Source organism: Populus alba, chromosome 1 (assembly GCF_005239225.2).
Source record: "Populus alba chromosome 1, ASM523922v2, whole genome shotgun sequence".
Classification (NCBI taxonomy): Eukaryota; Viridiplantae; Streptophyta; class Magnoliopsida; order Malpighiales; family Salicaceae; genus Populus; species Populus alba.
The window spans coordinates 32,059,563-32,070,948 of NC_133284.1; the positions used below are offsets into that span (position 1 = coordinate 32,059,563).

General features: G+C 33.3%; 1 protein-coding gene across 3 annotated transcripts; it reads left to right on the forward strand.

The window, feature by feature from the left end:
• Positions 1-3,630: 3,630 nt before the first annotated feature.
• On the forward strand, positions 3,631-7,322 carry LOC118055548 (uncharacterized). Of its 3 annotated transcripts, XM_073407241.1 has the most exons (5): positions 3,631-3,718; positions 3,808-3,859; positions 5,655-5,705; positions 5,905-6,230; positions 6,335-7,322. In XM_073407241.1, exons 4-5 carry the CDS (start codon positions 5,910-5,912, stop codon positions 6,971-6,973), a joined length of 960 nt encoding a protein of 319 aa, XP_073263342.1. In that variant the 5' UTR covers positions 3,631-3,718; positions 3,808-3,859; positions 5,655-5,705; positions 5,905-5,909; the 3' UTR covers positions 6,974-7,322. The 3 variants fall into 3 exon arrangements, with proteins under 3 accessions (XP_073263342.1, XP_034923366.1, XP_073263343.1); XM_035067475.2 differs by lacking the exons at positions 3,631-3,718; positions 3,808-3,859 and adding an exon at positions 4,801-5,004; XM_073407242.1 differs by lacking the exons at positions 3,631-3,718; positions 3,808-3,859; positions 5,655-5,705 and having other exon boundaries at positions 5,834-6,230.
• Positions 7,323-11,386: the final 4,064 nt, after the last annotated feature.

The window sequence follows — 11,386 nt, forward strand, 5'->3', positions numbered from 1 at the left end:
ATACATAGTTTTTTAGGATGAAGAATGCATATTTCCTAAGAAGAAAGTCTAGATTTAAGGGTATGATTAAAAATAATTTAAAATCTTTAAAGCTAAAACGTGAACTTTCACACCCTTAACGCTAACTTAAGTACGAAGGTAGTTCCGTCTCCTAGGAAATATGAAGAAGAATTCTTGCCAGTTCGATTTAAGACTGAGCCTGTTGAGATTAATGAAAAAAATTGGGAACGCTGGTTATTAATTCTACCGCCGACACGTGATGTCATTAATGAAAATTAATATATATAATTTGTATGAGTACTCTTATTACTCAATGGAATGATGCTTCATTTCCAAATTCAATCATCTATAAATTATGATACATTAATGTTGTATCAGGTAATACATACATACATATACACACACACACACACACACACATATATATATATGTGTGTGTGTGTGTGTACATACTAGGTTAAAGTTGTCTGGCACACACAATATATCCGAAGAATCCTACTATTTTCTTTCTTTATAAGGCCGCGTAAATGTGTGCATTGTCCAACTAACAACAGCTACGTACTCTGATAATACTAATATTCACCGTATGATAATTAGAATTTACACCCATTTTTTCATTATATTATATAGTGGGGAGAAAAGACTTTGGAGTTGACGTTTCAAGAATGTGCCGACAATACATCATTTGTCTTTTGTTCGGAATACGGTGTATGTAATTTACCAACATCGAGGTTCACTCATGGGACCTTATTAAAAAGTGACGTGGTCAACATCCTACACGTGGATTGAAGTTTGAACAACACGTGGATTCATTCACGGACACTGAATCCTTCTTAAATAAATATGACCTTTTCTTTCTTCTAATCTTCCCCATGTGACAGATCGCAGCTTGGAGCATGATTCAAGAGCTTACGTTAGCAATATTAATAGCGACAAAATTGACCTTTATATCTCATTTTTGACGCATTCAACTTTTTTTTTTTTTTAATCGGGATACGACTTTCTTTATAAAATTGATGTGCTTGGTCTTATTATATAAATAGCAGTACAAAAGTCAAGCTTATTATACTTGCCCTCTGACATTTATCATTGCGAGTTTTTGTTCTTTGAATTATTGGTATTATTGAGCACCACATATACGGTGTAAAAGGATTAATGTCGCGAAAGTTACAAAATAATATAAATAATATTTTAAAATCTTACTTAATAGTTTAAGTTATATATTGGGTTGAACTGATTTTTTGATATGGTATCAAAACCTCAATGACCTAGTGGTTATGAGTTTGAATCTCATCATCCTTATTTATTTGATAAAAATTAATCATAAGATAATGTTTAGCATGTGTAAGTTTCAACTTCAAATGGCTTGAAACTTGAAGGGGTGTGTTAGAGAATAATATAATTTATATTTTGGGACTTTACGTAACAGTTTCAACTATTGAATTGAACTGGTTCTTTGATAGCATGATCATTGTTAAAAACTTTTTGGGTTTTATAGCAAATGATGTTTTTAGACCAACTTGTATGTCAATCAAGATTAATTTATTTTCCTGACTGATCTTAAGATTGCATCCTTGTATATATTAAATTGTTGCATTTTAAAGATTTAATAATTTTTTAAGTGTTAATCCCAAGATTTAAATTGATATTCATAAATTAATAATAACTATAAAAAATGTTTTCATTATGTTTCCAACGGTGTGAAAAGCACTCTTATTAAAACCAAGTCTTTAAATATCATTAGTCTAATTCAAATGTGTCCTAAACTTAGACTAGGATTAGAAAAAAACAATATGATATTAAGAAATAATATAAAATTATTTGAGGATATCACTAGGTAGTTTAAGTTTTTCATTATCCCATTTCCACGTGAAAGCAGATAAGAAGTTAATTGAAATGATTTTTTGATATAAGGTCAAAGTTTTAATTACTAAATTAAAAATTCAAATCTCACCACACTTACTTCTTTTAATTAAATTTTTAAAAAATAAAATACAAGATAATGATAAGTTTTTGCAAATCTCGAATGTAAAGAATTATAATTTGAAAGGGTACGTTGAAAAATGATATAAAATTATTTAATGCATCGTCCAATAAATTATTTTTTGGATCAAAATAATTATTTTACACGGTTTCAAGATGTCAACAACGACCTTCATAAGTTCAAATCTCGTTACCAGTTTTCACTAATTAAATTAATAAGAATTAAAACACCAGAGAGGAATTAGTTGGCCAATAAATGAACCATTAAATTTTAAAATTTGTTTGCTGTCCAAAAGCATGGTGCCAGCAGGGCTTCGACGGGCTAAGAACAAGGTTGGTTGGTGACCATCCTCGTCATTGTCATCTATGGAGAAATAAGTGGTGCGAAGTTGATCTCTTCAAAGAGAGCAGACATGTTAAGCAAGTTATTTGAAACTCAACGAAACTTACAATTGTCATTTATCAGGTTTTAATGTTGATTAATGAGACATGTGACGTCAACCAATTTGGTATTTACCAATGTTCATGCAAGTTTTAAAGTTGTTTTTAGCACTTAAAACATGTAAAGTTACTATCAAGATCGTTGCTCATTGTTTTGATTTTTATTATTAGGTCACAGTCACAAGTTAACTTGTAAGTTGTAGATAGAATGTTGATGTTTTAAAAATCAATGTGGAATGTTTTTATTTTAGAATTTTTGTATAATTTTTTACATAATTTTAATTTTTATTATAACTTTTTTTTAATGTATAATGATTTTATTCTATAACCTGAGTACCGTTTGAAAAGTTAATAAGAATTGAAATTTATTATTTTATTTTATTTTTTTAATATATTTATTCGATATTGTTTTTAATGTTTTTATTTTGTTGTTGTTGCCTTATATTTTTATTATATTATCATATTATTGAATTTCTCAAACTTCTTTTAAAAATATAAACATTTCCTGAATGTTTTTTTTTTTTTTTTTTTTTTCTGGTTAAGTATCATCCCGGTTACCAATCTAGTTCCATCACTATTTCTGCTAAAGAACAAAAAATATGTAGTCACATTCAGATGCCGTTTGGCTAAGCTGTTGCGGCTGAGGTTGAGAGAAAAGCAGTAAAACACATGTTTGGTTAACTTCAAAACACAGTTTATTTTCACGTGGGTCCCATTAGAAACTGCGGTTCAATTGTAAAAAGTGAAAAGCAATTATATTTTGCTTTTCATGCGTTTCTCTTCTCTCTCATCACCGACAATTTGCCATTGCTTTTTTTTACTTTCCCAATTTCTCTCTGTCGTCCCTCATCAATATGCAATTACTTTTCCAACTTCTCTCTGTCCCTCATCAATTTGCAAAACTCAATTTCCCAACGGTCACAAAAAACCCAAAATTTCACAGAAGGTTGTTGTAGATCAATGTTACGCCCAGTTTCAACCTTCGGTTCCTTACCTCTCTCTCACCACCAAACTTTCCCAGTAACCTCAACCTTCAAAATTACGGTCATCAACCTCCAAACTTTCTGTTACAGTTGCAGATCAATTTAACGAACTAAAAGACCCCAATTTCCTTCCCCAAACTGTTCTCCTCTCTCTTCTCTTGCTATAACCCCGTTTCTATTTTGCCCTAACACCAACGCCAGAGCCTCTGTCCATTTAAACACAAACCGTTACATACTGTCCCTCCATTGTTACAATTGCAGAAGAAAACCAAGAGATTCGTGCTGGGAAAGGTCCATGAGCTAGATATCAGGTACTGTGCGTTCCCCTTGTTAATTTTGTTTAACGTGTTTCTCAAAACCTAATTTCTATCATGGGTTTCTATTGTTTTTTATTTTACAGAACACAGCTGCAACACGTTGGGGTTTGCAGAACAAAAAGACAGGAGATTGAGGTAAGTTCCTCCCTCATCTCCATCTTCAATCACTACAAAAGATCATCTCATTCTCACTTGAAAACAGTACCCATTTTCCTAAAAGTCTAGAATTTTAATTCTTTCAATGATTTGATTGAACATTTAGTTTCTAGTTATAAGCACTCGTGTTGTTCGAAGGATGCAAATTTGTTTCATTTAAATGTTCTTAAACATGGGTTTGATTCTGATTTGTTCTTATGCAACACCCTTATTAATGTGTATGTTAGAACTGGTGATTGGGTTTTGACTCGAAAGTTGTTTGATGAAATGCCGGATAGAAATGGTGTTACGTGGGCTTGTTAGATTTCTGGGTATAATCAGAATGGGATGCCTGAGGATGCATGTGGAGTTTTAAAAGAGATGATTTTTGATGGTTTTTTGCCTAATCGTTTTGCTTTTGGCAGTGCTATTAGAGCTTGCCAGGAGTTAGAAAAGAAAATAAAAGAAAACAACCGCAATTTGTGCCACAGAGAGACATCCTTTGGACCTGGCATCTCAAGACCATGAAACTCCTTCATTTTAGCTGTTATAAGAGCAGATATATCTGGATCATGCAGATCAGAGGCTGATAGTGTCTGAAATTATATGGAAATGTAGGAAATTTTTGGTTAAGGAGGGGAAAAGATATGATCAAACGCATTAACTTTTGATTTATAGAAATTAGAAAGAAAAAGCAAACTATGGTTTATTAACCAACACTTGTTCCTCCTGTTTTTCCTGGTAGAAGATACACGATTTCAATAATTAATTTAACATGTATGTATTTGAGCAGTAGACACCAACACATTATTTTCCAAACATTTGAAATATTAGAAGTGCAAATTGATGTTGAATAAACTATCAAAAAACACTAATAATAAAATTGAAGTTGTGGCTTCAACTTGGGATGCAAATTCATGGATTGTTTTTGAAGTGACCTTATGCAAATGATGCGTCATTATCTAATGTACTGATATCCATTTACGGGAAGTATCTGGGATATATTGACTATGCTCTTAGTGTTTTTGATGAGATAGAGATTAGGAATTCTATATCTTGGAATTCAATCATATCAGTTTACTCACAAAGAGGAGATGCAGCTTCTTGTTTTGAACTTTTCTCAAGCATGCAAATGGCAGATTCAGGTTTAAGTCTGAAACCTAATGAATATACATTTGGAAGTTTAATAACTGCTGCTTGTTCTTCCATCTATTTTGGTCTGTCTTTGCTGGAGCAGATACTTGCGAGAATTACAAAATCTAGATTACTGTCAAATCTCTGTGTGGTGGAACTGCTTTTAGAGCTGCAACCACCAAATATATATACCCTTTTACACGGCTGAAACGTGTTCACATTTTTCGCTAATTTCCATTAGAATATTTGTGCTTTGTGTTCCTCTAGATAATTCATTTTCTTTTTTCAAGAGAGACTTGACCCTCATATCGTTTGATTATGCTAGGAAAATCAGCTTCTTTGGATTGTTTTATTTTCCATTCATGAAATAAACTAAAAAATGTGTTATATCTCTTCCGAACTAGCTACTTCCAAAAACTTTCATTGTTGTTGTTGCTTGTGTTTCATTTACTGTGCCTGCTTCAAATTTGTTGAATTTATAACAAATTTCATTGCTTCTTCTGCTTGTCTTCTGCTTTGCATGTGTTTTTAAATTTTTTGTACTTGAAATCCTGCATGTTTGTGATGCTTCTGTGTACTGTGTTACCCATGTCAATTTTGTAGTAATTGTAGCTCAAAATCTAATTTATCTTCTGGGTCTCCATTGTGTATCTGTTTGTAGGACATAGCTGCAGAACTGTGCTGGTTTGGACACCTAAAGAGATAGACTGAGGTAAGTTCCTGCCTTATCTCCATCTTCATTTTCTTTTTTTCATATGAAAAATTACATGTCTTTATACCTGCCTTATCTCCACACAGCTTTTGTAAATGTTGAACATTGAGTGTTTTATTATTGTTTTAGTCCTATGTATGTGCCACAATTTATTTGATATCATTTACTGATTTCAAACTTTTGTTAAATGTGTTAAAAGATATCATGGAAGGTCTTGAATCTTTTGATAAGGCTGCTTGGACAAAGGACATGTTGCATATATTTTGTGATATATGCATTAAAGCAATTGATATGGGAATGAGACCTAATACTCATTTCGATAAAACGGGGTGGAAATTTATTATAACATCATTCAAAGAACAAACTGGGCATGCATTCACTAAAACACAATTGAAAAACAAATGGGATGGATGCAAAAAGGATTGGAGGATATGGAATAAACTGGTTTCTGAAACTGGTGTTGGCTGGAATAGTGAAATAGGCACAATTGCAGCCAGCGATGAGTGGTGGAAACAAAAAATTCAGGTACATTCCTTGTCATCCTAACAATTTCTTTTATTATTGTCAAATTCCAGCCCTAAAATTTTACTAGTCTTGATCCTTCATTTCTTGATTTAATTTATATGCAGGAAATTAGAGGAGCCAAAAAATTCAGACATGTCGGTATTGAGCCATCTTTGAAGAATAAATTTGACCGAATGTATTCCAACATTGTCGCAACTGGAGCGTTTGCATGGGCTCCTTCATCAGGTATACCTGCGGGCAGTGGTGTTGCTCCTGGTACAAGCAATGCCGACATTGCTGATGATGGTTTGGAAGAGGGCAGCGGTGATTCGGAGGAAGATATGATTCCAGATTTCCAGACTGACATGGCTCGAATGGTTGGAGAGATAAATATGTCAACCAGCAGCAATACAAAAAGCAGCGGCAAAAGAAAAGGACGAGATCATGCCGATGTGCGATGTAGAAAGAAGAAAACATCTGGAATTGGTGTTCAGTTGATGACAAGGTGCAATCATCTTCTTGAGAGTATGTCGACTAAGAGTGATTCGACGTCTATTAATTTGGATCGCGAAGGCTGTAGCATCCCCGAGGTGATGGCTGAGCTGCACTCAATTCCTGGAGTTTCAATTGAAGATGACTTCCACGACTTCGCTACGGAGTTTCTCGTTTCAAGAAGGAAAAGAGAAATGTGGGCCAGTATGGGCGATAAGCAACAAAAGTTGAGATGGTTGCAGCGAATGTATGCACGAACTAAACGTGCTTAGCTGACATGGTATGATTTAATTATCTTAACTGTTAATCAATTAAAGTATGTTCAAGTTCTTACGATATTTATACATGTTTATTTTTTTTGTTGCAGAGTAATGGGATGCCGGTTTTTAAAAGAGTAGTTTCCATTTGCCGAAGTTTGTTCGAGGCATTGTATTATTCCACATTTGATTTTAAGGCATATGAGCATATGCGTTTGCGGTAATTTATGTACTCTTATATTTATTAAACTGTTTTACGGGAGTAAACAAACTTGTATGAGAAATTGGTGGTTGTGATGTTGTATTTTATCTACGAATTACAATGTTCAATGGTTAATGTTAAATGGTTTACCCTTTAATGGAATTGGTTGTTAATTTACATGAAATGGTTGTTCAAAATTACCTTAACTGTTTTGTTAACTTTATTTTTTTTTTTGCTGCCGTGAGGTCTGCTGGGAATAATAATACATGTTGCTGTGTTTCTTTTCTTAGCTGTAATTTTTTCAATTGGTTAGCTACTGTGAGATTGACATGCTGCTGGTCATTCCATCCTTGGCTGTATTTTTTTTCCATTAGGTTGCTAGCTAGATGCTCATGTATGTCCTGTGTGGATTAGGAATACATCTAACTCTGGAAACATTAGGCATGAATGTAGAAACCAGGAGATAAGCTTTGTATGAGATGGAGAGAGGGTCGAGAGTAAGAAGATGACATTTGCTGCATTGTTTACCTTTACTGTTGATCCTTTTTTCTTTGCTGCCATGAGGTTTGATACTAGAATTTTTTCAATTGGTTAGCTACTATGAGCTTGACATGTTGCAGGTGAATTTTTCATTGGCTGTAATTGTTTCCATTTGCTAGCTACTGTGATCTTGTGAGGTCTGAAAAAGCAATCCCTTTTGCAGTTACTGTCAAGAAGTGTTTTTTTCATTGTTGCCGTGAGGTTATGGGACTAATGTTGTTGATGTTTCTTCATTTTCTTTGTTGCTGGTCATCCTACTGCTTCAGTCCTTGAACTCTGTTTTTACTTTTTTCCATTTGCTAGCTATTGTGATCTTGTGAGGTCTGAAAAAGCAACCCCTTTTGCAGTTACTGTTTCTGTTTTTTTCATTGTTGCCGTGAGGTTATGGGACTAATGTTGTTGATGTTTCTTCATTTTCTTTGTTGCTGGTCATCCTACTGCTTCAGTCCTTGAACTCTGTTTTTACTTTTTTCCATTTGCTAGCTACTGTGATCTTGTGAGGTCTGAAAAAGCAACCCCTTTTGCAGTTACTGTTTCTGTTTTTTTCATTGTTGCCGTGAGGTGATGGGATTAATGTTGTAGCTGTTTCTTACTTTTCTTTGTTGCTGGTCATCCTACTGCTGAAGAAAACTTGGAACACTGTTTTTATTTATTTGAATGGCAGGATGTACATATATGAGCTGTTAATTTGAATGGCAGGATGTACATATATGAGCTGTTATTTATTTGAATGGCAGGATGTACATATATGAGCTGTGAACTCTGTTTTGGCAGGATGGTGTACATATATGAGCTGTAAAAGTAACATTATATGCTACTTTTACAGCACATGCATACATGTGAATGAATGTACTTATGTTGAAAGATTAAAAATTGTAAAATAGACGTAAAGAGCATTGAAATTTTCTATATAAAGAGGAATGTTTGCATCATATTTTTAAATGAAATAGCTTTCTTCATAACAAGCTTCAAAAAACCTCTCAGTTGCACCAAATACAAGCAAGTAGAATACTTCTTTTTTGTTGGCTTTACAGGTATGGAAAAAACTTATGTTGAACCAACTCTTTGATAGTTTTTTTATTGAATGATATTTAATTATTTAAAGTTCTTTATTAACAACATATAATTTTTTTTCTTTTTTACATGTAATTGAAGTTATGGCTGATCCACGATTTAATGACATATTTAATGAAGATTTCGATGGTAATTATGATACTATAATGAACCGCATTGTAGATCAAATTAATTATCCTTGTGAAGGTAGTGGTGCCTCAGTTGATGGTGCTGGAGATGACAGTATTGGAAAACGACTCCGACGATAGTAATGACAGTGACAGTGACAGTGACAATGATGGTGACGATGCATTTATTATAAGAGGCATCTTGATAGGAAAAAATTAATTATTTGCGTAGCTGGAGCTATAAATTATTATTATAATAATTATATGTTTAAAGAACCATGTATGGTTTCATATAACACAGGGATGCGTTGGTTGACGGAGGTTTTAAGAGGGCATTGGAAACGAAGTGTTAACATGTTCAGGATGGACGCAACCACTTTTTTGAGTTTGTGCATCGACTTGGAAACGCGCTATGGCTTAAAACCGTCAAGAAGAATGAGCGTTATTGAAAAGGTAGCGATATTTCTATTTACAATAGCAGTTGGGGCGTCAAATAGACAAGTGCAGGAAAGATTCCAGCATTCAGGTGAAACTATTAGTCGATGTTTTAAAGAAGTGCTTAAATCATTACGTTTGTTTGCTGTGGAAATCATAAAACCAGAAGATTCACAATTTACGAGCACACCAAGAGAAATTGCTATGAATCCAAGATTTATGCCACATTTCAAGGTAAGATTAATTTATATATATATATATATATATATATATATATATAATTAAGTAGTATAATTAAGTTGTTCAGAGGAGTATGAAATATATTATAAGAGTTTATATGAGTACTATAAATGTTTTTGTGGCATGTAGAATTGTGTCGGTGCAATTGATGGAACACATGTTCGTGCCTGCGTACCAGCTGCAAATCAAATTCCATTTATTGGAAGAAAAGGTGTACCAACACAAAATGTAATGGCCGCTTGTAGTTTCGACATGCAATTCATGTTCGTGTGGGCAGGATGGGAAGGCAGTGCACACGATACTCGTATTTTTTTGGAGGCTATTGACAATAGCAATATCAACTTTCCAAAACCTCCAGAAGGTTGCGATTTTGACTAAATTAAAGATTGGGTAATTGAAGGAATATAATTTTTTTTTAAGTTTTGTTTAAAATTACAATGTTATTTTTTTCAGGAAAATACTATTTGGTTGATGCTGGATACCCAAACGAGTATGGATATTTGGGTCCCTACAAAGGCGAGAGGTATCACTTCCAAGAATTTAGACATCGTGGACAACCAAGTGGTCGGAAAGAAGTGTTTAATCGTGCACACTCGTCACTACGTAACGTGATCGAACGTTCTTTTGGGGTATGGAAACAGAGGTGGAAAATTTTGCAAAACATGCCTGCTTATCCATACAAAACACAAGTTGAGATTGTAGTTGCATCAATGGCACTACATAATTATATTAGAAGGAGATCGCAAGATGATGCAGTTTTTTCTGAGTATGATCGCAACCCCAATTTGATTCCAGATGACTTTTTGCCTGATACTGTTCAGGTTTCGGCCGTTCAAGGCTCACAGAGGCCTTCACGTATGGATTTTGTACGCGATGGAATTGCAAATAGTTTGATGGAACAATAAAAGAGTACATTAATGTATAACGATTTTTCATTTTGTTATGTAATCATAATTACAAAACACCTATGTTTTGGAATTATATACATGTGTCTATATATGTCCTTTTAATTAATTCCAATCAAATATTTAATTCCAATCAAATATAAAACACAAACCATAATAAGAAAATTAAGAATTTTTTTTTTTGAACCACAGTTTTTACCAAACACAAAAATGCTTTTTTTCCACCACAATTGTTGAACCACAGTTTTGTAACCAAACACCAAAAAGTGCTTTTTTTAAAACCACAACTTCAACCACAGTTTTAACCAAACACCAATTTTTTTTAAAATCAACCTCACAAAAAGTACTTTTTTTGAAACTGCTTTTTATTAACCGCAACCACAAAAGCTACCACAATACCAAACACGCCCTCAAACTTGATCAAAATTTCAGCTAATTAGCACGTGTTAAAGTGTCTTTCTAGGTTAATACTTGTGACTTCAGCAAAGATTTCAGTGAAATTGGAGGGAAACTGTCTCAAATTCTAAATGTGAAGGATCCAATTTTTTTATTTTTGTTTTGTTTTCTCTAAAAAACCACAGATTTCAATACAATTGAATCACGTAGTATGCAGCCACAAGTCAATAAGAATAAGAAAGGCAAAACTATACGTACCGCCTCACGTCTTGATAAATCATCTTTGGCCACGATCAAACTTGACCAAAACCTTAACCACTAATTAGCATTTACAACCTCTCTTATACTAATAATTTTGACTTTAGCAATATTTTTTTTTTAAAAAAATAGAAAACTAGTTAACTTTGTCTCAAGGCAAAAGGGCATGCACTCAATTGCATTTTTTAAAATCATACAACATAAAAACATGCTAACAAAACATAATAACCACTGAAACTTATATGGTCATTAAATTTATAAATCATAAAAT

Bases quoted from the DNA above. Each gene is read 5' to 3' on its own strand.
- LOC118055548 (XM_073407241.1), top strand. From the start codon at position 5,910: ATGGAAGGTCTTGAATCTTTTGATAAGGCTGCTTGGACAAAGGACATG. The intron at 6,231-6,334 runs GTACATTCCTTG...ATTTATATGCAG, and splicing joins GGTGGAAACAAAAAATTCAG to GAAATTAGAGGAGCCAAAAA.